Consider the following 26,907-nt stretch of genomic DNA (forward strand, 5'->3'; position numbering starts at 1 on the left):
GAAGAGGAAACAGAGCCTCACGGAAAGGCTAGGAAGTAACTGAGTCAGGATGTGAACTCAGTTCCATGAGGCTTTACAACTCACCCTCCTAATATGTGTACCCCCGGCCCTGTCGGAGGGCAAGGAACATCCTTACCTAGAGTTCCATGTCATGACAGCTTTGGCCCGCCCCTACGGAGCCCCAGGACTGAGCAGCTGAGAAGCCTTGGGGGCCGCTACCTGGAGAAGATTTGCTTCATCTCTGGTGGGCGTGCACATATCTGGAAACCCACCAGGGTGCTCAGCCCCAGCCCCAGTGTGGGACCCATTGAGAAAGAGCCAAGGGCCCCAGCCAAGAGCCAAAACCAATCCTTCACCCTCACCTAGAAAGCTATCTGACATCACAGCTATCCTGACTGAATCCTCCTGGGCTGGTGAGGCCACGAGGCTCGGGGAGGCGCCCGCACCTGGGATGTGCACATGGCTGACGGAAGGGAGCTGGGTGTGTGGAAAGAAGGAGATCTCAGGTCCAGCCAAGGAATTCAGATCCTCACCCCACTGTTTCCTGGCCTGGAGCCAGCAACGTCTCCCCACCGCAGGTGTCTGTGTGGCTGGGAGGGCAGACAGGAGGTGCCGTTGCCCCACATAAGACCCCTGTAAGGGCTTTGTCACCACCCCACCCAGTTCCACCATACGATAAGGTCCACAAGTCATTGCTTCCCACCTGGTCCCCTTGTGCCTGGAGATAGCTCTGAGCCCAGGAGCACTGCCTTCGCAACTGGGTGGGCTGAGGGCAGATGAGCAAGGCTCATCTGAGATCAGAGACGATTTCCCCAACTCCCTGTCCCAAATTCTCTCTACCTCCATACAAGATAGACTCCTCCTGCCTCCCCCACGTCACCCGTGACTGGAGTCCTTGTCCTCCTCCTGGCCCCTCAGCACATGCTATATTCAGCCATAGTTGGGGACGAGTATATATTCCCCTGGGCACTTTATCCTACTCCTGAAGTTCTTCCTTTCTTGATAAAAAGCACGAATCGCCAGCATTTCTGGGGTTCCTTCTGGTGTGCCAGGCAGGATGAGCTAAGTGCCTTTACCTCGGTATTTTTATTATTTTACAGCTGAGAAGGGGTCTATCGGGGTGGAGTCACCCACCCGACTCTCTACGTATTAAGTGCCAGGGCTCAGGTGAGATTTGAAAACAGGTAATCTGACCCCCCAAGTGAGATATTTTCTTATCCCTCTGGATATGCCAACACCCAGTCTTTATCAGAATTCCGGCCTTTCAGCCAGGTGTCGAGCACACAGAAGACACGCCCCAAGCCCAACCCAGTGGTGGCACCCTCTGGGGCTGTCGGCATCGTTACTGGTGGTTGGTAGGGTGTCAGGGTTCCAGAGAGCTGGCTCTTGAGCCAGTGAGTCATGGTGCGGTCAGGTACCATTGCCCTTATAAAAGGAAAGTATCTCTCCCAGCTGCAATTTTCCTCTTTGCAAATGAGCATGGTAATACCCACCCTGAAGTGTTTTTATGAGGTTCAAACAAGGCTAAAACAGGGAGGGACCAGTACATAATATACTGATTGCCTTTTATATTTTGCCTAAAGCAGGCAGTAGAGGGGCTCAGAGCCGCTGGAACAAGGCTGCCTGATGCCCCCACTTTGTGATCTTGAGCAAGTCTCTTGACCTTCTATGCCTCAGTGTCCTCTCTTGTAAAACCACTACAAAACCAGAATCTACCTCGCAAGGAGATTACATTCCAAGAGACTGAGGGTACTGACTGCCGAGTCCCAATGCCTAGAGCAGAGCTCGGCAGAGGAAAGGATCTCAGTGAAGAATGAATGGATAAGTAGGTGAAGGAAAGTGGCCCCTGGCACAAATAAATACCAATAGATAGTGACCGTGGTGGTTGTATTAGCCTTGCTCTTATCTCTGCCTGGCATGCCTCCCCTCTGGCAAGACCAGCACATCGGCCAAAATCTCTTCCTCTGGATTTTATATTCCTCTCCATTCAACATTTCAGCCTGTCGGAGATGGGAGATGGATGGCAGGAATGCCAACTCAGGACAGCCTTTCCCTTCCAGATCTTCCAGACCTCTCTGGTTGCCTGCGTTCACACACACACACACACACACACACACACACACACGCCCGAGTCAGAAAAAGAATTTGACAGTCACACCACTGGCTCCTGCCGGCGAAGAGTTTTTCTGTGAACTAAAGGTCTTGTTATTCACTGTTTGGATTGAATTCTGTCAATTATTATCCACCTGGTTATCTCTCCAGAGGTCACGGAAAAGAAAAAAACATGTGTGTGTTGTGGGTGAGTATGTCTACGTGTCATGTGTTGTTTCCATGTGTCAGGTGGCGTTGGGGGAGCTGCTGAATGGGAAGAGGTCTGGTATTTATAGGGATCGGCTCCCCGGTTTCAATGACCCACCAGGAAATACATGCCTGCGTGAGTGTGCTTAATCCGTGCTCATCCGAAGCGTGCCGGGGTTCCTTTCTCCCCCTCCCTCCTTGCCTCTCTGTTCATATATCCCAGGCTGCCTCCAGCCAGCCTTTGCCCACTCGTCTCGCTGGTCCTGAGCACACAAAGGTGCAGGGCGTTTCTGAGAATGAGTACCTTCTCTGAGACAGCATGGCTCTGCCTGGCTGTCCCCGCAGCACTGGGAGGAATAGTTCTTTACAAACTCAAGAAGAGCCCGGGGCAGGTGGGGGGGAAGGTGGTCTGCCTGGCGGGCCTCTGGGCAGGGGCTTACCTGCTCAGCCTGTCCCTCTTCTGGGGCTGGGTCCTCTTCCCCCTGTCCTGTTTCCTCATGTGTGCTTACTTATCTGGCCACGAGTTTTTACCTGTGGATCAAAAGGCGGTGCTGATCACAGGTAAGCGGACGGCACTGCAACTCTCAGGGCAGGATCTGGCATTTGCCTCGCCTCAGCGTCACTTTTTCAAAGTAGGTTTCCAGATAAAATACTTGGCATGGAGTAAATGAAAGGGCATCCCCAAGTGTCTTTCACTACAGTGTTTTGGTTTGCTTTTTTCATGAGATGCTCTTGAAGGGGCCGGTGGTTAAGACAGACTGGGAAAGTGACATGCGCCTAAGCTGTGATGTCGCTCATTTCCCAGGCTAAATAGGCATCTGCAGACCAGCGGTGTTTCGTGTGTTTTGTTGTACACAGGAAAGTTCCATAGGTTTCTTCAGGCTGAAACGGAACGTTACTCTCAGATTAATGTTTGGCTGTGTTCTAGGCTCGGGCTCTTATTCCTTAGAATGTGCAAGAAACTTGCAATGTCAGCCTCTCCTTGCTCTTTGTTGTATTTTTTTTAAATGTCGAAGGGACTCTTACCTAGGATGAAATTTTGCAGTTTGCCTGGCTGCTGTCAAGAAACTCGTATCTCATCTGAGCCTTTTGTCTTCAAATCTGTCATTAGATGGCTAATGTTTCTTAATTGGATCAAGTTGGCAGTGTGTCCAGAAGGCAGTAGTTTGTTAGTTCAGCTGCCAGCTTTTTCTTTTTTTTTTTTTTCTTTTGTGTTTCTTTTTCCACTGCAAGTGTGAGGCCAAATTAGATTCCTCTGTGCTGTAAAACTGGTTTGTTTGGTTGTGAAGTTAGAGCTCGGATGGGGCTTTAATTAGGATTACCCACCGATATCCTGACCCAGAAAGTCCTGCCAAGGTGAGGCATCCGCTGTGGAATCCCTTGCGGGGAGTTTATCACCTTGAGGCTGTGACCCGCTGGGATGAAGGCAAATTTGTGGTGTGCATGAAAGCCAATCAGGGACCTTCTCAATTTACTGAGAAATGGACTCAAAATGGTCCATTTTGCCTTTTACATGAACCCAGTAGTGAAATTCTCTCTTAAAATAAGATGTAAATTGGCACGTGTTGCAATTTTGGAGTGCTATGGAAAACAAGCTTCTTCAGTGGAAACAAACAAACAAAACAAACAAAAACCCCAAACAGACTGAAGGTAGAAAATATAGTTTGTCAATGGGACGTTTATCCACATGAATGTCTACTATCCCCTGGAATCATGCTTCTAGAAGACTGGATAGGTTTCCCACTCTTTCACTTGAATTTTCAGGGTCGGCTGGGTGAAAAGCTGTTATCATAGTCTAAAAGTCTCTGTTCTGTGTGTAGTGACAAGTACCCATGCTCTTCAGAATAATTCCAGGTTTGTATTTAGTGTACTTTCCCAGTTGTGTGAAAAAAGACAGAACCATTAAGCATGTTTAAAAAAAAATATAACAGTGATGCTGTGGTTGATGCTAATGGGACATGATCTCTTGGAAGTCTAAATATTCCTGGAAAATCCATTTCAGGAAGCAGGACTCCTCAGGCTGATAAATAAAAATATTAAACCTTAGGGACTCTGGCAAACTTCAAGGTAACTGATAAAACAGGAATTTTCTGTTGCTTATTTATCTTATCAATGTTCTTTATCCTCTGCTTTCGAAGATGTAGGCATACAGAAATGTACAAGATACACATCCAAGTCAGTTAGCCTACATCAGCCATTGAAATGTCCTGACTTGTGTTTCATTGCGTGTAAAATGACTGATTCAATTAGGAACTCAAGCCCAGTGACTAATCTCTCCGTGAAATGCTTAGCAATTAGAAAGCTTAGAATTAAGAATGGAACTATGTCCATTTAAGGGTGACTGAAATGTCCCCTTAAGAATTCTTTGTCCTTCTCATGAGGAATGGCTTAGATTCAGTGTAATTCGAGAGAAGGTTTCAAGACCTTTGTACTAAGTGGAGAAATGTAAAATGAATTCGTCTAGTAAGACCACAGCTCAGTAACAAATAAGTCACCATGACTTGAAAGAATCTTTGTTTCGGGTTGGCTTATGTTACACATCCATGCACATTTTAGTGTGGTGGGGAGGGGGAGGAAGGAATGTGGCAGTGTGTATCAAAAGCCACACATTTTGTTTCTTTATCTGATAATTCAAGATTTAGAAACTTCTCTTGAAGAAATAATCGGAAATATGGTAAAAGGGTAGGCGCCAAACAAAACGGCATATTCACAAAGTTTACAATCATGAAATATCAAGGGCAGCAATAAGAATGGTGACAGGTTACGGTCCATCCTCCGGGTGTTACAATGGACGAGCATTAAAGATGATGGGGCGCCCGGGTGGCACAGTCAGTTGAGCGTCCGACTTCAGCTCAGGTCATGATCTCACAGTTTGTGAGTTTGAGCCCCGCGTCACGCTCTGTGCTGACAGCTCGGAGCCTGGAGCCTACTTCAGATTCTGTGTCTCCCTCTCTCTCTACCCCTCCCCTGCTCATACTCTGTCTCTCTCTCTCTCTCTCTCTCAAAAATGAATAAACTTTAAAAAAAATTTAAAAAAAAAGATGAAAACCACAGGACTGTGTCACAGAATGGAAAACCAGGTTAACGGGAGACCCAGGGGATCCGGGTGTTTGAATAAATCTGTACCCACGGCACAGGGGTAGGAAAACACTGGAAGGAAATTGTGAATGGCTGCATTTGAACACTTGGATTTGTTTTCCCCCTAGAATTCCTCCAATGCAGTTATATTCCTCATATAATGAAAACATTTTAAGAAGAGAGCACGTTAAAAGGCTGAAGTCTGTTTTAGGATATTATGGGCCCAGAGATAGGAAAATTACAAGGAGAAGTTCAAATAAGTAACTTTTTTCTTTGAGTCCCTCATTTCATTTTGCTAAGACATTCAAACGTCTTTTGTTTCAGAGACATATAATTATAGTAAGAAGAAATAAGCAAGCACAGAACTTTTGAAATGTCATGTTTGTCTTCAAGGCATCTGAAGCCGCAGTGGCCATTCAATTTTTTAAATGGCGGTGAAATTCGTGAGGAGCGGGCCCATAACGACTGCAACAGCATCTCAGGCACAATATAGTGGGGAAAATGTTGAAGTCCGATGGGCTTGGATTCGAATCCAGCATTTAGCTTGCCTTAGGCTGTGTTCTCCAGAAGCAGGGCTTGAGATGAGGATCTATGTGAAAGGGATTTATTGGGAGCGTTTCCAAGGAACGTTGGTCCTGGGGTCTGGAAAATGGACGGGGAAGGGGAAGAAGCCAGGCTGTCCCCATTGGGGGCCAGGGAACTGTAGTCCCAATGCCCTCACACCTGTCAGTCATTAGTTAAGGATTGTCACCCCCGCCTCCGAGGTGGGGAGGAGGGTAGGCTTAAATTCCCACCACTTGTGGCTTTCCGGGGCCACCCACAGGCAAAGTGAGCTCTAGTATCTGGGGGCAACATGTTGCCTGCTGACAGTGAAGTGATCCATGGATTAGAGCTAACAAAAATGGCCAAGGGATCTAGAGTAGTGTGACATTACCTGTTACATACTTCTTAGTAGCTGTGTGACCGTTGGTATCCATCTTTGGGCTTTTGAACTTCTGTTTTCTCCTCTGTAGACTGGAAATGACCGTATATAGACACACACACACACACACACACACACACACACACACACTTATAGATGGCATTAGTGGAGGAGAGAGAGGAAGAAGGAAAGGGGGAGGAGAAAAAAGAGGGAGGTGATTTTGTGTATCAGGTGGTGAGGGGAAAGGTTTAAGTGTGGGGTTAGGTAGAACGAAGAGACAACAAAAAGAAAAAAGGAAAAGGCTGACAATGAAATGGAGAGAAGAAACATTCATTTGTTTATTCAACAACATGAACTGAGTGTTCACTATGTGTTGTATATTGTCCAGAAGCAATGGGGGAAGAAAAATAAAGACCATGCAATTGTTATGTTGCCAAGTGATGGGATCAAAGTTCTCAGTTTCCCTTGACTTTTGACTCACATTCCCTGGATTCCTCCTCCTCCTCCTCCTCCTGTGAGGTGGTGCCTTATCCTTGTCAGCTTACTCTTTGAACTTGGTAGAAATGCAAAGGTAACTTTGGTTTTCTGCCCTCAGGCCTTTCATCCTGGCCCCTCCAGTCTCACCCACTTACCTCCATTCGGTATCTACTGTGTGCAGGGAACACACCCAGAGGGCTTGGCAGTCTGATGGGAGAGATGTGGCCATACCTAACCTTGGCTGTGCAATGGGACAGGGAAATGTCTCTGGGAGGATTCCCGAGTGCCTGGAGCCCAGGGGTGGGCGCAGCTCCTGTGTCAGGAGGCTGGGGAAAGCTTGACAACAGACGGACCTCATTAGGGATTAAAAAGTAGCTTCCCAGAGGGAAAACAGGAAGGTTTTCCAGGCCAATTGGTTAAGCAGTTACTATAGAACACAACTAGCACTTGTTAAAACTTGTTGAGTTGGATAATTTTTAATTGGAATTTTCAAAACAGCGCACAATGGGGATGGAATGAAGGGCTGGAAGAAGGATCTGTTTTATGTAGAGGTCCTTATTTTATGCTCCAAACAAAGGGTCCTAGGTGGGTAGTGACCCCTTCTGGGACTTCCTAATTAGTCCAATTAAGGTTCTAAAATGGAATACAGTCAGTATCCCCTTGGGCTTTGGGCTTCTTTGGATTTAACATTAGATTACTAAAATGGACAAACATTGACAGTGGAACATGGGATTAAAAAATGGCATCTCTGTGCTCAGAGCTTCATATTTTATATTTGAACTCAAATAACTCAAATAACTTACATCTTGCAAATAAGGACACTATGTGTCCAAAGTCACCATGACACTAAGTAGCAGAGGTAGGCTAAAACCAGATCAGACCCACCTGAACCAAAAAGCATGCTCTTAACCACTATCATGACCAGTGTTATTAACTAGCCATGGTGTCCTGGGTATAAAATGTGTTCATTCAATCAGCAAGTAAATGTTGCAGATGCATTTTGCACACAAGATTCTGCTTGATGCAGAACTTGGCAGTTGAGTGTGGACGCAAGAGATGCCGAGGACAGAAGATACAATGAAGGTGCCACGGAGAGGGAGAGGGATGTTTGAAAAGGGTGATGATTTGAGAGATGCCACATGGTGAATTTGACTTCAGCTTTGATTTTGAGGGCAGTGAGGGGGCAGTGCAGATGAAAAGCCACTGGCAGTTGGAAATGAAAAACTAGTCCTTAGTTGGGGTTAGAGAAGGAGACTGGGGAACATGAACCATATAGCTATGGTTAATGCTGCAAGGGAAGAGGTCCCTGAGGTATATAGTAAGGAGTCAGTACAGTCAGCAGTGAGCCTATAATCCAGCCAGTCTACCGAATTTTTTAAAACGAGCACACACCCAGTTTTATCATTCAGTTTAAACCTTATGAGCCCTCTACAGAGAAGCATAAAAAGGTATTGCTAACTCAGGTAATGTTGTAAAAGTTGGAATGGTGATTTTATTGGCATTCTAAACTAAAAAATATTTTTTTAATTAAAAAGTTTTTTAATGTTTCATTTATTTTTGAGTGACAGAATCCACGGCGGGCTCCAGGCTCAGGGATGTCAGTACGGAGCCCGACGTGGGGCTTGGACCTGTGAACCGTGAGATCATGACCTGAGCCTGAGTTGGACGCTTAACCCACTGAGCCACCCAGGGGCCCCTTGTTAGGCATTCCAGATGGCTTGTTTTGATTGACGGAATAAAAGTCTGTGCCCCCCACCCCCCAATGTATTGTAAGCTGTTTGAAGGCAGGAACCAGGTGTCTCTTATGACCATGTCCTTCTTTTCAGTCTCTGAGAACATTACTAGAACCAATACAATGTCAACCAGTGAATGAGCCATCAGTGAACAAACCAATCTGGTGTAATGCACTCCCCCTTTTGTGGTCATTGGCCAGATACAATGGCATTGTCCCAATCTGCCCACTTGCTTAGGCACTTCTTTTTGCTAGGGTCACCTGTGTAGAAAGGACAGAGTGACATGGCTGAGCTCTGGAGGACCCATTGTTCGGCAGTGACTTAATGGTTTGCTCAGGACAGGGCTTTGTGATGACTTGGTTCAGAGCATGCTCCTGTTTAGCTAGGATGTGGCACAGACAGAACATCCTCTGGCCCTGACCGGGCTCTTGAAACTGCTCTCCCCAGGGTCCCTGGTGTCCCAGTCACGAGAACGTGTTCTCCTCTAATCCTTTCCCCCTTCCTAACTTCTCTGGTTCCTGCCTTCCCGCCGACTCTGTCTGTCCTACCTCCTTCCCATTTCTATAGGTGCTTTTTTCCCCTTATTGATGATTTCTTCGTAAATTCGTCTTCCTTGGTTTAGTCCCTAGATGCCAGCTGTCCCAGATTCCCAGATTCCCTACATTCCCCATTAGGATCCCTTTACACCTCACACTTTCCAGCAGTCTCCATGAATGGCTCCCGTGCCACCTGTATTTGGGCAATGATCAGTCTCTGTGTCCTTCCCAGACTTGGTTCCTGCACTCTGCAGCTCATACCCACTCCTTCCTCAGTATCTCCTCCTGGGTGTCCAAGAGCCCATCTGTCCCCGAATGCACTCGCAAACTATCCCTGAAATCCTGCCATCAGCCCAGCACTCCCTAATCTGTTGATGGTGCAATCACCACCCACCCATCTGCCCAAGTCAGAGAAGTCACAGCCACCTTTGAATCTTCCCATCAATCCACCCAAATCAGAAATCGGACTCATAACTGAGTCTCCTTGACTCTTTCTTTTCTTGCATCACCTCATCCAATGAGTCTTTTCTTCATCACTCAGTGACCTTTCACTGCCTTTGAATTTCTCCCTTCCTTACCATTCTACTGCCTCTCCCTGTGTTCAAAGCTTCTCAAGTGGGCTCTTAAACAGCATCTCTGTTGTTATCCCTGCCCCTCTTTTCTCTATCCTCATCCTGCAGCCAGAATCATGCCTTTCTAGAATACAAAGCTAACCAGTCCATGCTTCCCTGTTAAAATCTGTCTATTTCTCTATAAAGTCCAAATTTCTTGTGTGCAAAGGTTCTTGACGATGGAGGTCATATCATATGCTACCTCTCTACTCCCCAAGTTCCAAGGCAAGTTCTGGATACCTATTAGCGATTCTAAAAGTTGTAAGCTATCCAAGCACTGTACAAAAAAAAAAAAAAAAAAAAAAAAAAAAAGTACATTTAAGATAGGTCAAGAATTGCCAGGGAGGTAAAACCTGAGGTTTTCAGAGGATTCCAGGTACAAACAAGTTCTTATCTGAAAAAAATGATCAAAGATTATCTTTGTCTACACCCTCAAGGCCATAGCTGCCTTGTCCATTTGTTTATGTCAGTATCTAGACCTTAATTACTCTGCAGATTTCGGAATCCTCTGTTTATGCTCCTAAAGATGAACACTTTGTAGGTGGCATTCCTTTGCCCCATCATCCAACTTCTTGACTTCGGGGTTTGATGCTAGGCTCTCAGAGTCAGGAATTAGGTTAGATCATAGGGTGTCCATATGTATGTGTGAGGACATGGTGTGGGAAAAATTTCTGAGGCAAGGCCAGAGGCATCAGGTTAACGGGTAGATGGTTCAGATAGTTCTGTTACACTGAGCCAGAGGACCTGGAATGAAAGAAATCAGTAAATCCAGGTCCCAAAGAAGACAAGATGGGAGCAAAGTAAGCAGGGAGCAATGATGGAGTGGACGGGGGGAACATGTCCAGGTTGAATGATCCAGGGACCCCTGGGACTTTCATCCCAGCCACCATCGTCGTCACAAAGTGGCATCTCCTCTTTAACACAGGATTCACTACATGCAATACTCTGGTGCTCTCTGACTCCCTCACATCATGAGATTCTTCCTCTGTGCTCAGAAACCCCAACTCCCATTGACTTTGTGCCATAAACAGAACATTGGAAAGATAGGTATCCACTGGAAAACAATTCTAAAATTCAAGAAGAGAAGCCATTAGGAACCTTGTGTTGAATTCCCTTTGTGTGCAAAGGACTCAAGGTCCTGGGCCAGAGGCATGTTAATTTGAGTCAGTGCCCAACATTGTCTTAGACTGAATAGAAAGAACCCAAATTCTACTTTTATGGGTCAGAGACTCTGATAGGTCAGTTGAAACACTGGAAAAGGACTGGGTTTCATTGAATTCTATTCTAAAGACTTATGTCTACTAAAGTCCTGAGGCCTACAGAGTCAAAGCAAACCTGGGCATCATGAAGAAAGTGATTAGAAGCAAAACCAAACTTATGTTTCTTTCTTAAAACAGAGCCATAACATATGGGCACCTACAGGTCTGGTCACTGTCATTCGGGGTGGGAAGTAGGGTGCAGTGGTTAAGACTACACATTCAAGACCATGACTGATCTGGCTATCAACTCATACCTTGCCACTAACTAGCTTTCTGAACTAAGGTAAGTGAGTTGACCTCTCTGAACTTCAGTTTCCTTATCTGTAAAACAGAACTAATCATAAGACTGATCTCACTGGGATTATTGCCAGGATGGAATGAAACAACACACATAAAGGACCATTTGTAGGTGGTGACTGGCACTGAGCCAAACAGGGCAGCCTCAGGGTGCTGATCAGATAGTCAGAGGATAAGGTTGCTAAAAGAGCCCCCCAACTCTGGAAAGAGAAGAAAGAGAGTGCGCATGATTGTAACAGGCCCTGGAATATGAGATAGGAATTCACTTCCTTAGAATCCTCCCTTCCAACACCCACACCTTTTCGCACTTACAGTTTGAGAGAAGTTGTAGAATGAGCCACAGGAAGCGTGTGTCCACACACAGATAGTAAACCAGTAAGTCATCTTAGGGGGACATCGTTATAGGACAACAGTGTAGTGGGTAGGGTTCCACTGCATCCTGTTGCCCAGGCAGGGTTTGGTCACATGCAAGGGGTCTCCCGTACCCCACTCCACTCATTACAGGTCAGTTGTGATTCTGGGGAGGCGGGGGGAGACGGGGGAAGGGGGAAAAACCTCCTGCTCTGCCACTGTGAGGTTTACACAACCAATCATCTCCCAGTGCTCTTTTCAGGATCATCCCTTTCATCCAGTGAGGTTGTTTGAATAGTCCCAGTGATGGAAAGCCCACTACATTTTCAGGAAAACCATTCCACTCTTATACAATGCTAATAGTTATAAATATCTTCCTTCTAATGAGCCAAAATATGCCTCCTTGGAACATCCATCAATGCACTTAGTTCTGTCCTTTGAAGTCATGCAATCTAATTAAAACACTCTTTTGCATGATAGCTCTTGAAAAATGTGGAGACTGTATCGTATCATAGCCAAATCTGCTTTGAACTAAATCTCATTCCTTTTCCCATTCCTCCCATGACTGGGTTTCCAGAACTTTCATTATTCTCCTCAGCCTTCTCTGGACCACTTCCAGTTTGTTGACATTCCTTTGAGATGTTGACTCAGACTTCACATCATGTACCATCTTGGTCTCTGGGCAACAAACCAGATGGGAGCTAATGAGGGGAAGTGAAATCAGAATAAGGTTCTTCATCAGATGTTATTGCTTTGTTTAGCAGGGTCGGTCGGTAACAACCCCTTTTCCCAGCTGAATTCCGAAATGATTGGGCTAGAGGAGCAAGGCAGGTAGAGATGGAGACATTGGCTCTATTCCTGAAAAAAAAAAGCATTGGAAAAGTGTCTTGGATGTGTGATGCTCCATGCCCACTCAAGGCAGAGATGAAAAGTCTTAAACCTCGCCCACAGGGTAGGAAGTGGATTAGACAGCTTTGCCAGCAGAGCTCAATATTATAGACATTTTGCCAGCCAGAAGGTCATGAGGAAGAGTGGAATGTTTCCATGTGACACTCTAGCCTCTGGAGTTCTCTCCTCTACGTCTCAGTCCTGATTGTTCTGAAGTGGTGAGTTTGCGAATTGCTCTGCATCGTCCTTTTGGCTCCTTGGCTAGAGAGAGAAGAGATCTTTGCATTGACTGATACATTCTTGTCCCATTCTGTCAAACTCAGCAGATAATTTGCTCTACCTCTGCAGGGGAGAAGAGAGCAGGAGACAGGGGCCAGGAGTATCACACTGCTAGACATCTCTCCATATTGAAGGAAGTATAGGAAGTGGAGAAGTGTTCCCCCTAAGTTTAGGCTCTGGAAACCAGCTCTCTGTATGGAGGATGCTGTTTCAAAACTGCAATTTGTGTGACAGAGGTCCAGGGAGGTTTGACTGCAAACTTAAATGGAGTCAATGGTCAGCTATTTGCCCACAACTTCCTCCCCCCACTGCCTCCGCCTTCCCCCAACAAAAATACATATACAAAGCTTCACTCTTAAGATGCACAATATCTTTTTTTAACATTTATTTATTTTTGAGAAAGAGAGAGAGAGAGAGAATGAGCAGGGGAGGGGCACAGTGAGAGACAGAGGATCCAAAGTGGGCTTTGCACTGTCATCAGAGAGCCTGATGTAGGGCTCAAACTCATGGACTGTGAGATGATGACCTGAGCCGAAGTCGGACGCTTAACCGACTGAGCCACCCAGGTGCCCCAAGATGCACAATATCTAAATGAGAGTATTAGACCATTCACTGGATCTGGGCCCTTGAATAAGCTGCTTCACTTCTCTGTGGCAAATTTTCCTCATTTATAAAATATGAATCATGATTGGTACCTCTTCTCAGGATTAAATAAGATTATGATATATATATGCTGCATGGCACATAGTAGATGCTTCATGGAACATAATGACTTTTCCCTTTTCCTCATCTTGTCCTGTCTAATAATCCTCTTGGTAAGGAGACAAACAAAATAAGAGTTTGGTAGTTTTGCTTTCTGTACCATTCATGAATGCCACCTCACTGGCCTCGTTCAATGGTGCCCTACTCCTTTGTTCATTTGTGTTATGACTACTTGTTGACTGGCTAGTCCTCTTTTTGTGGTTAACTGGCTCCTGCAGGCCTGTCTAATCTGGGGTTTTGCCTACAGATGCTTTTCGTACAGGTGAGTAGGGCTTCTCTTATATTGAGACCCTTGGTTCTGTGTCATGTCTACCTGGGGTTCTTGCCCTGCTAAGCTCTGGCTTCATCTGAGAGTTCCCTATGTGACCACTTTGGCCTCTTGAATTTTCTCCCTTGATTTTTCTCAGCCTTGACCCTTCCTCTGAGTTGTCTTTTCAGTTTTTCTATTGGATAGAGAGTCTTTTGAGGGCATTGGGTTATGAAGATCTTGCGTTGGGCAAAATGTTCGGCAGCCACATGTTCTTCTGAGTCTCCATCCACGTATGAGACATGGTGGGGATTGCGGTGCTGAAAGTGATAAGGGTGTGTGACCCACCTGAGCTGTGGAGGGAGACACAGCTGCTTGTTTTCACAGTTCATGCTTCAATAACTGCTTGTTGATTGTCTATTGCATACACTTGATTTATATATTTGGGTTCTTTCAAGTCGGGGCATAAACATTTACAACTGTTAGTTCTTCTTGATGGATAGACCCCTTAATTATGATATAATGCCCTTCTTCATCTCTTGTTATAGTCTTTGGTTTAAAATCTCATTTGATATAAGTATGGCTGCTCCAGCTTTCTTTTGACATCTAGTAGCATGATAGATGGTTCTCCATCCCCTCACTTTCAATCTGCAGGGGTTCTCAGGTCTAACATGAGTCTCTTATAGACAGCATATAGATGGATCTTGGTTTTCTATCCATTCTGATACCCTATGTCTTTTGATAGGGGCATTTAGTCCATTTACATTCAGAGTGATTATTGAAAGATACAGATTTAGGGTCATTGTGTTATCTGTAGGTTTCATTCTTTCTCGTGCTTGTGGTGATGTCTCTGGTCCCTTGCAGGGTTCCACTCACAGAGTCCCCCTTAGGATCTTCTGCAGGGCTGGTTTAGTGGTCATGAACTCCTTGACTTTTTGTTTGTCTGGGAAAACCCTTATCTCTCCTTCTATTCTGAATGACAGCTTTGCTGGATAAGGGATTCTTGGCTGCAGATTTTTCCTATTCAGTACATAGACTATTTCTTGCCTGACAACTTTCAGTGGACAGGTCTGTTACTACCCTTATGTGTCTCCCTTGTAGGTTAAGACCTGTTTGTCCCTAGCTGCTTTCAGAATTCTCTCTTTACCTTTGTATTTTGCTAGTTTCACTATGATATGTCATGGTGTTGGCCTGTTTGTGTTGACTGTGAAGAGAGTTCTCTGTGCCTCCTGGTATTGGCACACTTGAGATACAATGGGCAGTAAGGACAGACAGGGTCTCTGCTCTCATGAAGCTTAATTCTAGCAGAGGAAGACATAAAACAAACAAACTAATAACTAGATAAGGTAACATCAGCACGGCAAGACTTTAATGGCATGGGTAATTATTCTACTGGGCTACTAAGAGCTACCTTTTATTAGGGGCTCCTAATGCCAGGTACCGTGACTAGTATTTCTGTGCCTAATTTCATTTAATTCTCAAAAACACCATATAGGTCATTTTTTTTAAATATGAAAAGCTTTAAGTATTCAAAAAGTAGTAGGAATATTGACAACATGCTCAATATGCGTATTCTAGAACAACCATAATCAAGGGATGGATGAGATAATTTCTGTTACTATCTATCCTATTACTGTTACCAATCCCATTTAGAGATGAAGAAATCGAGGCTTTCGAGGGATCACATAACTAAGGTCTATACGTATACATAAAATAAGTCAGCAGCAGTGCTAGAATTCAAATGCAGGCTATTCTATTCCTATTGTAATTCAAGGGATGACACAAGCAGTGAAGGCAAGGGGTGACAGGTATGCCCCCTGAGGGAAAGGGGCCATGACTGCCAAATATTTCAGACATGCGAAGCTGCCCCAAGTATCTTTGGCCTCCACATTCAGACCCAGGGTCCTGCAGTAAAGCTGTCTTTCAGCAATAAAAAGAGGACTCTATTGCCCAGAGAGGCTTGCCTTGGCAGCTCCAGAGAACCCTAAGAACTGAACAACCAGGAACTTCCCCAGGGCTTCTCTCTAGTAGCAAGGCTATTATATCTCCACTGAGAAGCCATTAGTGCCCTATCCAAAATGCCTTCTCATTGCTCTTGGAGTCAGTCAGTCACTGTTTTCCAAATATTCCCAGCTGTGCCCTGGGGCTCTCACTTGGCTACCTCTAGGTTATTACTTCAAACTTACCTTGTGTGTTGTTGAGTTTTACAATGTTTTTGGTCGTGTAGGAAGGGGATGAGAATCCATTCATTCGTTATTTCATGAATAATTCCTGAGCACTCTGTGTCAGGTACTGGGAATACAGAGGCAAACAGTACACATTCATTACATTGAATAAACTTCCAGTGTAGTGGGGGAGACAGAAAGAAACCAGGATGTCACAAGGCAGTACGACATGTAAGAGTTCAGAGAAGTAGCAGAGTGAGAAGACAGAAGTCCACCCAAGAGTCTACAGCAGAGGCCATGGGTTTGGAGAACAATCAGTGAGTTATAGGGACTTTATGGTGGAAGATTCAGAGGACTTGTTGGCTCCTTGGATCTAGGTAGAGAAGAAACTTTCCCACCCCTAATGTTCATCCAAGCCCTCTTGTAGTTCCTTTTGACCATCTTTCTGGCCAGATGGACTGTGAACTCCATGAAGGCAGCAATACATAAAGCATGGTGCTCACAACAGCCTCAAGGAATGAATTCATGAACCAATGAATGTAGAGAATAATTCCGAGGGTCTGAGAATGATTCTTACAACTAAGAGAAACAATGGCTTTTGAGACACTGAGGGGGAAGATGCTGACTTTGAAGAAAAGATAAAGCCTTTTGTTGGAGATGTGGTAAACTTGAGATGCCAAGGTTGTATCCAGGCAGAGATGTCCGAGAGAAAGAAGGTTAAAATCCAAGAAGGAACTCACGACTGGAGATACAACTAGGTTAGCCTTCCACATAGGTGAGATAAATGAAGATCTGGAAGCTAAAATGACCCATGAGAGAAAAGTATAGATAGAGATTAGGACAGGGAGCTGAGCAGTGGAGTCTACCCAAATCTACAGGATAGGAGGTGGGAGGTAGACCTGCAATGTTGTAGGGTTCCAAGGAAAAGAAAGTTTCCAAGAGAAAGAGTTATAAACGACATTCAATATGGAGGAGACTGTAAGAGATGACAAGATATCTCTGGATTCAATGCCCTAGGAAGTACTGATTGAAAAGAATCGTTTCAGTAAAGGGTATGAGAAGGAGCCCCAGTGCAAGGACAATGAGGAGACGGTGTTAGTGGGCAACTGTGGAGTTTTGAGAACACTGGTGGCAAAAGCAAGGAGCAGGATGGGAGATTAGCTCTAGGGAACAGTAAGATCAAAAGAAGAAATTTGGTTTCAACCTTCTGCATTTTGCTGTCCAGTTCTCCCAGCACCATTTGTTAAAGAGACTGTCTTTTTTCCATTGGATATTCTTTCCTGCTTTGTCAAAGATTAGTTGGCCATACTTTTGTGGGTCTAGTTCTGGGGTTTCTATTCTATCCCATTGGTCTATGTGTCTGTTTTTGTGCCAATACCATTCTGTCTTGATGATTACAGTTTTGTAGTAGAGGCTAAAGTCTGGGATTGTGATGCCTCCTGCTTTGGTCTTCTTCAAAATTACTTTGGCTATTTGGGGACTTTTGTGGTTCCATATGAATTTTAGGATTGCTTGTTCTAGCTTCAAGAAGAATGCTGGTGCAATTTTAATTGGGATTGCATTGAATGTGTAGATAGCTTTGGGTAGTATTGACATTTTGACAATATTTATTCTTCCAATCCATGAGCATGGAATGTTTTTCCATTTCTTTATATCTTCTTCAATTTCCTTCATAAGCTTTCTACAGTTTTCAGCAGCTCAGATCTTTTACATCTTTGGTTAGATTTATTCCTAGGTATTTTATGCTTCTTGGTGCAGTTGTGAATGGGATCAGTTTATTTGTCTTTCTGTTGCTTCATTATTAGTGTATAAGAATGCAACTGATTTCTGTACATTGATTTTGTATCCCGCAACTTTGCTGAATTCATGTGTCAGTTCTAGCAGACTTTTGGTGGAGTCTATCGGATTTTCCACGTATAATATCATGTCATCTGCAAAAAGTGAAAGCTTGGCTTCATCTTTGCCAATTTTGATGCCTTTGATTTCCTTTTGTTGTCTGATTGCTGATGCTAGCACTTCCAACACTATGTTAAACAACAGTGATGAGAGTGGACATCCCTGTCGTGTTCCTGATCTCAGGGAAAAAGCTCTCAGTTTTTCCCCATTGAGGATGATGTTAGCTGTGGGCTTTTCATAAATGGCTTTTATGATCTTTAAGTATGTTCCTTCTATCCCGACTTTCTCGAGGGTTTTTATTAAGAAAGGATGCTGAATTTTGTCAAATGCTTTTTCTGCATCGATTGACAGGATCATATGGTTCTTATCTTTTCTTTTAGTAATGTGATGTATCACGTTGATTGATTTGCGAATGTTGAACCAGCCCTGCATCCCAGGGATGAATCCCACTTGATCATGTTGAATAATTCTTTTTATATGCTGTTGAGTTCGATTTGCTAGTATTTTATTGAGAATTTTTGCATCCATATTCATCAGGGATATTGGCCTGTAGTTCTCTTTTTTTACTGGGTCTCTGTCTGGTTTAGGAATCAAAGTAATACTGGCTTCATAGAATGAGTCTGGAAGTTTTCCTTCCTTTCTATTTTTTGGAATAGCTTGAGAAGGATAGGTATTATCTCTGCTTTAAACGTCTGGTAGAACTCCCCTGGGAAGCCATCTGGTCCTGGACTCTTATTTGTTGGGAGATTTTTGATAACTGGTTCAATTTCTTCTCTGGTTATGGGTCTGTTCAAGCTTTCTATTTCCTCCTGATTGAGTTTTGGAAGCGTGTGGGTGTTTAGGAATTTGTCCATTTCTTCCAGGTTGTCCAGTTTGTTGGCATATAGTTTTTCATAGTATTCCCTGATAATTGCTTGTATTTCTGAGGGATTGGTTGTAATAATTCCATTTTCATTCATGATTTTATCTATTTGGGTCATCTCCCTTTTCTTTTTGAGAAGCATGGCTAGAGGTTTATCAATTTTGTTTATTTTTTCAAAAACCAACTCTTGGTTTCATTGATCTTCTCTACAGTTTTTTTTTAGATTCTATATTGTTTATTTCTGCTCTGATCTTTATTCGTTCTCTTCTGCTGGGTTTAGGGTGTCTTTGTTGTTCTGCTTCTATTTCCTTTAGGTGTTCTGTTAGATTTTGTATTTGGGATTTTTCTTGTTTCTTGAGATAGGCCTGGAATGCAATCTATTTTCCTCTCAGGACTGCCTTCGCTGCATCCCAAAGCATTTGGATTGTTGTATTTTCATTTTCGTTTGTTTCCATATATTTTTTAATTTCTTCTCTAATTGCCTGGTTGACCCATTCATTCTTTAGTAGGGTGTTCTTTAACCTCTTTTGGAGGTTTTCCAGACTTTTTCCTGTGGTTGATTTCAAGCTTCATAGCATTGTGGTCTGAAAGTATGCATGGTATGATCTCAATTCTTGTATATTTATGAAGGGCTGTTTTGTGACCCAGTATGTGATCTATCTTGGAGAATGTTCCATGTGCACTTGAGAAGAAAGTATATTCTGTTGCTTTGGGATGCAGAGTTCTAAATATATCTGTCAAGTCCATCTGATCCAATATATCATTCAGGGTCCTTGTTTCTTTATTGACCGTGTGTCTAGATAATCTATCCATTGTTGTAAGTGGGGTGTTAAAGTCCCCTGCAATTACCACATTCTTATGAATAAGGTTGCTTATGTTTGTGAGTAATTGTTTGGAGGGTGGGTGATGGGCATTGAGGAGGGCACCTGTTGGGATGAGCACTGGGTGTTATATGGAAGCCAATTTGACAATAAATTTCATATATTAAAAAAAAAAAGAAATTTGGGGGATGGAGAAAATTGGGGGAGTGATTTTGGAGGACCCAAAGGAAGACCTCAGTGAAGAAGACAACGACAGTACCAAAAGGATTGTGGCAGTCAACAAAGTTAGGAGGCTGTTGTCCAAGGAATAAAGAAAAAGTAAAAGCCATGAGTATCTCAACTTTTGTTCTGGTTAGTTTACAAGACTAATATGTAAAACGATTGGTTAAAAAGGCAATTTACTTACATAGCAAATCTTCATAGTTTTTAATGCCTGTTACAGTTATAGGGTAGTTATGTGAAGAAAGTGAACTAAGACATGCCAAATGCTTAACATGGCACCTGGCTACATATAGTACATACCCGGTGAATGCTTCTTAGGAAAACAGAGGAGACAAAAGACAATAAAGTAATCAGAGAAAGCATCAGAGTGGAAATAATACCAACTATTTTGCGGGCTGGAACAGCTCATCTCCATGTTGGGCTGCTATCTCTCTATCCCTAACAAGTTAAATTAGATCTCTCCTATCGATGCCGTTTTCATCAGTTCCATCAACCTTTAGGAGTGTTTGTTTAATAACTTCTTCCTCCCAAAGCAGTAGTTTTCGACTGGGAGAAATTTTGCTTCCTAGGGGACATTTTAGTGTTGTCTGAAGAGATTTTTGGTTGCCTTAACTCAGAGGCATGGGAACATGCTATTGGCATCTAGTGGGTAGAAGCCAGGGATTAGAGTGCACAGGTCAGCCCACCGCAGAGAACTGTTTGATCTCAGATGCCAATACTGCTGAGTTGAAACACTCTGCCCTATAGATCAGGGGCCATATCATTCTCATAAATCATGGGATCCCAAATGCCAACTATGAGCAAGTTTCATGATGGACACCCAATAATAATAAAAGGAAACAGGGTCTGAACTGGAGCTTATAGAATAGACCAGGTCGGAATGTATTTTCTTCTGCTTTGAGTGCATAGTGGTAGACGGTACATGAAGTTATTTGGAAAGAAAGTTCACAAAGGAGACTGTAAATATTCTAACCCCAAAGGGAAAGAAGAGATAAACAGCCTCGGGGCTTCACCAGGAGACTGACATTGCTGTAAACAAGAGAGTCACAGAACAAAAGGTCTGGAACCGCAGGTAACACAAGAACACCCAAGACTATGAGCAGTTCATTGTTTTGACAGATAGAATTCAGTCAACCACTGAAGCAGCAGAGATAGAATTTTAAATAGACACAAAATAGAGAGCATTTCTTTGGTAACGCACAAAGGTAAGACTCTTCAGCCCACCATGGGCTGCCATGCACACAGAGAAGGCTCCACCTTGGGAGTCTGGTGAATACCAACCATCACAGTGCATTAGAATCACCTTGAAAGCACCCTGATGTGGGGCACCTCGGTGGCTCAGTCAGTTGAGCGTCAGACTTCAGCTTGGGTCACGATCTTACAGTCCATGAGTTTGAGGCCCACATCGTTGGGCTCTGTGCTGACAGCTCACAGCCTGAAACCTGCTTCAGATTCTGTGTCTCCCTCTCTCTCTGCCTCTCTCTCTCTCTTAAAAATAAATAAACATTAAAAATAAATAAGGCATCCTGATGTTTGGGAACCAGCTCCCAGAGCTCAGGTTTACTTGATCTAAGATGTGTGTCTTGAGCACTGATGTTTTTTCGAGCGTCCCCATCCCTGGTGAAGCTAAAGTATAGCTCTACGTTGAGAACGAACTACAGCTCAAAGCCTTATATAAGCAATTCCTTCAACACCTTATGTATCTAATTCCACTGAGGGTCTCAGAATTTACGTGTCTGAAACTGAGCTCTTGATTTGGGTCCCCTCCTACTTCGTGTTGCTGGTGAGCCGCACCACCCAGCACCCCGCTGAGACCAGAATCTCTGAGAGTCACTGTTAATCCCTGTTTCTCCTCCTTCTATCTCCAAATCCAATTCATTCCTGGCACTGTCACTGGCATTTTCAGAAGGCATCTTGACAGATCCAGTGCTCTCTTTTTCCAAGGTCTCTGCGCCAAAGCTGCTGTCGTTTCTTCCTGGGATTCCACTCTTGCCCCTCCAATCCATTCTCTGAGAGGTAGCCAGAGAGCCCCTCTCTTATTTAAGACCCACCAAAGGCTTTCCACTGTAGGGAATACAAGCCCAAACTTCTGCCCAAGACCGGAAGCCCTGCATGATCTGGCCTCTCTCATACCACCCCTCTCTCCTGTACTCATCAGCTTGAAACATCAAGCTTTTCCTCACATTATAGCCTTTGCTGTTTATTTCACCTGGAATGCTTGGGTGGGGAGCCCCTTTACAGGGCTGGCTTCTTTCTTTTCATGTGTTAGCCTAAATCAGTCTCAGTCTTGGAACCATACACATTTTAGGCCAAAGAATTCTGTTTTTGCTGGGACTGTCCCGTGTATTGTAGAATGTTTAGAAGCATACATGGCCTCTACTCACTAGATGCTGGTAGCACCTCAAGCCTCAGCTGTGACAACCAAAAATGTCTCCAGGCATTGTCAGGTGTCCCATGGGAACAAAATCATTGGCTAGTTGAAACACTACTGGTTTAAATATTACCTTCTTCTTCTAGTATTTTTAAATGTTTATTTATTTTGAGAGAGAGAGAGAGAGAGAGAGCTCAAGAGCAGGGAAGAGGCAAAAAGAGAGAGAGAGAGAGGGAGAGAGAGAGAATCCCAAGCAGGATCTGCACTGTCAGTGCAGAGCTCAACTTGGGGCCTAATTCCACAAATCCTGAGATCATGACCTGATTCGAAATCAAGACTCAGATATCTAATCGAATGAACCACCCAGGTGCCCCTAAATATTACCTTCTTGAGGAGGTGTTCCCTGGCATCCAGGCTTTAAGCCTCCAGTTGGTATTCTCAATCTCCATATCTTATTTATACTTTTATAACATTTTCCTCATCTTGAAATTAAATATACACTTATTTATCTAGTAAGTGTCTAGTAACTACCTCAGCCAATGACCTCTGTAGAGTATAACCAGGAGTCAAGGTGCATCCAATGCTTTAATGACAGAACCATGGCTAGTCTGCGGAGACAATTCTTATGGGGCTTCTCCTTTATGACCAATCCCAAGTCCCTCCTTGGTGGGTCATGGTGCTGGAGAAGCCGAGGCTCTCGTGTTGTAGGTCCATGCTCAGGTGGGAATTCTGGATTCTTGCAGAAAACTAGGAAGCTAGGCCAACGTCTTCTTACCTCTCTGTTTCCTCCTTTTCCAGGCTTTGGCCAGAAAAGGTAATCTTCATGTCTTCAAAATGGTTCTAGCAAAGAGCTCTCATGAGTAGAGTTGACAATGAGTTCCAGCTTACTGAAAGCATTAGTTCTCGCAGGAAGCACCCCTGTGAGGTATCCTATCTGCTCAGAAACCCCCTAGGCGAGGCTAGCCCTAGGGTGTCCACGTCCCTTGGAACTGACTCTTTCCACTTCCATCAGGCAAAGCTGGGCTGTGAATCTAGGTCTTGTCTATCCCTCTATTTTCATCCTTAAAATCCATATTTCAGGGGAAAAGCATCCTTTCCCCCAGCCTGGGCAAGATTGAGCTGTCCACCCCCAAAAGAAACCCATAACCATTAGCAGATTACCCTATTCTTTTTTTTTTTTTTTTTAGCAGATTACCCTATTCTTAAAATGTTAGTAATTCAGCCAACCTGACTTCTCAACCTCCCCTGACATACTGTTCCCCATTCCCACTCTACTTTGCCTCTTTGGGGAAATCTTTCTTTTTCCTTCCACACTGGTGTCTTTAGCAGGAAGGGAATACTATATGGCAGTGCTGTCCAATAGGAACATAATGCAAGCCACAGACCATATGTGGTAGAGAAGGGGTAGTACCTTCTACAATGTCCTAGGGCTGCTGTAACAAAGGAGCACAAGCAAAGAACAGTGGGTTTAATTGTTTTATAGTTCTGAAGCCAGAAGTCCAAAATCAAGGTGTCAGCAGGGCTTCTTTCTATCTGAAGCCTCTAGAAGAGGATACTTCCTTGTCTCTTCCACCAGTTTCTAGTGGCCCCCAGTGATTTCTGGCTTGTGTTAACATCACCCCAATCTCTGCTTCCATCTTCCTATGGCCACCTTTCCTTCAGGTCTACATCCAGATTTCCCTCTTCTTATAAGAACACCAGTCATATTGAATTAAGGGCTCACCTGACTTCACTATGACCTCATCTTAGCAAATTCCATCTGTAACTACCCCATGCTCAAATAAGGTCACATTTTGAGGCAGTGGAGAATAGGACTTCAACATATCTTTTGTGGGGGGAACACAATTAACTTATAACATCTCCCAAACCAAAGCAGGGTCGCATTTCCAGAAGAAGAGATGATGGAAAGGGAGTTGTGCTGGTTGTGGGTGAATCCATATCGCACCCTCCATTCCCCATTCATCTTCTGCTCTCAGCTCTCAATCCTGGAGGATGACTCCAGCTAATGGAGAGCATGGGACAGAGGCTGTAGGAAGGGAGAAGTGTGAACTCAGATTACTCCCTCTGGCACCTCCCTGCAGAGTCACTGTTGGGCTGCCCAACTCCCTTGCCTGAAGGTCACTGTTTACCTTTTTTAGATGCCAGTAACTCCCCTTCCAGTAATCCCCCCCTTGTTCCTTTAGGCCTAGGAAAGGATATCCTAACTTTTTATGTGCCCAGGTATACTCTAACCTTTCCCACACCCTTTACTGAATATTCTTGCAATCACCCAATTTGCCATTTCTTGGCTCTAGGGTGATTGCAAGACTGACTGACGCACCAGGAAAAAGAGCAGATGTCTACTACATTTCTAAGAATGTTCATTCTACTGCACCTTCCTCATGAAAGATACTTTACTAAATGACAGGTCTTGGTCATGACTTCTGGTTCTCAGTGTTCCTTTAGCAGGAACAGTTCCTTTAGTGCTGCATTATCATAACTCTTTAATTAAAGGTTCTTTCTAAGAACTTGTTTTCCTAACAGCAGAGGTACAGAAGTCAATGGAAGGAGTTCATAAAGCTCCATGCAGATCAGGGAGTTAGTGTACCTGGACTGCAGGGAAAAGAAGCCAAACAAAAAAGTATTAACAGCAGGGGCAATTTGGAAAAGGCACACATTCCCCCGGCTGAGATGAATACACCCCTTGTGTGGCGTTGACAGAGGAGTTAAGAGGTCACTGAAATCATTACCATTTTTCATTCTCCTGAGTTAAAGAAAACAATGACAGAGACTGCCAAGTAAGACAATTACCAGCATAACCAATAAGAAGTTTACCAGGATTGGGAAATTCTGCAGTGCCAGCCATGAACTCTGAGCTCCCCACTAGACGTAAGCTCCTTGAAGGCAGGGACTGGGTCCATGTTGGTCACCATTCCATCCCTAGTACCAAGCCAAATGCAGGATAGAGAGAAACTGAGTGAATTAGTAAGTGAGGCACTTTGGTTGGGGCTGGCTTCTGAAGATGTTCTAAATCAACTCTGAGACTGTGTGTAGAGAATTCTCTCCCATGTGTGTTGTTGCCCCTGGAGAGGAAGCTTCACCTCAGGTTGCTGCTAGATATGGAGAGTGTTAGGGGCGCCTGGGTGGCTCAGCCGGTTAAGTGTCCGACTCCGGCTCAGGTCATGATCTCACAGTTCGTGAGTTCGAGCCCCGCATCGGGCTCTGTGCTGACAGCTCAGAGCCTGGAGCCTGCTTCACATTCTGTGTCTCCCTCTCTCTCTGCCCCTTCCCTGCTCATGCTGTGTCTCTGTCTCAAAAATAAATAAACATTAAAAAAAAATAGATATGGAGAGTGCTTCATGGGCAGAGTACACAAGGGAGGTTCTAACCTAGAACACATAACTATAGATAGAAGTTTGCATTTTGATTTAAACAGCTGTTCCTAATACTCAAAGTGACTCAGGTATCATTGCAAATCACTTTGTCCCATTAGTCTCCAAATATCATCTGCTTGAGTCCCTATCACACATGCGATGAGAGGCTCATTGGTGCCCTCACAACATGTTTGCAAATTCCCAAGCTCATTTTCCTTCAAGTCATTTCTGACTGATTTTTAGTAAAGGCGATTTCTGGTTCCTTCCCTACTTTCAGCCAAAACATGTACATGTAAGAGCCCTTTTTCCCTACTTACTCTACACACACACACACACACACACACACACTACGTACAGGTCAGCTGAAAGTAGTAAGCTTTCCAGAAAATTCAAGGGTCTTCTGTTACATCAGATTCTGTAGGTATTACGCTGCCCTATTCTTTCCTGTATCTTAATTTTATTGAGCTGTAATTCACATACCATGAAATTCACCCTTTAAAATGTACAATCCAGTAGTTTTTAGTGTATTCATAAGGTAATGCAACCATCAACAGTATCTAATTCCAAATTTTCATCACCCCCAAAAGAAACCTATAACCATTAGCAGATTACCCTATTCTTAAAATGTCAGTAATTCGGCCAATCTGACTTTCAACCTCCCCTGATATACTGTTCCCCATTCCCAGTCTACATTGCCTCTTTGGGGAAATCTTTCTTTTTCCTTCCACACTGGTGTCTTTAGTGGGAAGGGAATACTATATGGCAGTGCTGTCCAATAGGACCATAATGCAAGCCACAGGAGTTATTTTTTTTTAACTTTTTTTTATGTTTATTTCTGAGACAGAGAGAGACAGAGCATGAGTGGGGGAAGGGCAGAGAGAGGGGGAAACACAGAATCAGAAGCAGTCTCCAGGCTCTCGAACTCACAAGCTATGAGATCATGACCTGAGCTGAAGTCGGATGCTCAACCGACTGAGCCACCCAGGTGCCCCAAGCCACAGAAGTTATTTAAAATTTTCTAGTAGTCGCATTTTAAAAAGTAAAAAAGGTAAAATTACTTTCAATTGTATATTTTATATAACACAATCTATCCAAAATATTAGATTTCAACACATAATCAGTATACAAGTTCATAATGGGGTATTTTTCACTGTACTAAATTTTTGATGATTTGTTTGTATGTTGCTTCCTTATGGAAGTCTTCGACAATCCACCTCTTCCCTGCCACCTTGATTATTCATCATGACACTTGTTTCCCTTTGCATAGTTCCTTTAGTACCATTTACCACAATTCATGATTTTCTTTTTTACATCATGCACATACTACTGTCTGTATCCCACACTAGACTGCAAATTTTTGAGGATGATGCTATAGACTGAATTGTGATTCCCCCCCAAAATTCATATGTTGAAGCCCTAACCCCCAATGAGATGGTATTTGGAGGTGGGGCCTTTGGGAGGTAATTAGGTTTAGATGAG

The 26,907-nt window shown here is 43.9% G+C and overlaps 2 protein-coding genes across 3 annotated transcripts in view; one reads left to right on the forward strand and one right to left on the reverse strand.

The window, feature by feature from the left end:
• SDR42E1 (short chain dehydrogenase/reductase family 42E, member 1) overlaps nt 1-26,907 on the reverse strand; it is a 58,914-nt gene that overhangs the window by 25,251 nt on the left and 6,756 nt on the right. Inside the window, exon 1 of one of the 2 annotated variants that reach the window (XM_053906700.1) lies at nt 2,739-2,834. The exons of the other annotated variant lie outside the window; for it this stretch is intronic. The gene's annotated coding sequence lies outside the window, so the exon portion shown is untranslated. Of the gene's footprint in view, nt 1-2,738; nt 2,835-26,907 lie in introns of those variants that run through there. 2 annotated transcript variants of the gene reach the window in all.
• The window catches only part of HSD17B2 (hydroxysteroid 17-beta dehydrogenase 2), a 90,018-nt gene continuing 65,557 nt past the window's right edge, over nt 2,447-26,907 (forward strand). Inside the window, exon 1 of the mRNA XM_019413071.2 lies at nt 2,447-2,859. Within this exon, the coding sequence (XP_019268616.1) occupies nt 2,595-2,859 (265 nt within the window). The 5' untranslated portion in view covers nt 2,447-2,594. The remainder of the gene's footprint in view (nt 2,860-26,907) is intronic.

The sequence above is a fragment of the Panthera pardus genome, unplaced genomic scaffold (assembly GCF_024362965.1).
Source record: "Panthera pardus isolate Hobbes unplaced genomic scaffold, ASM2436296v1 HiC_scaffold_19, whole genome shotgun sequence".
Taxonomy (NCBI): Eukaryota; Metazoa; Chordata; class Mammalia; order Carnivora; family Felidae; genus Panthera; species Panthera pardus.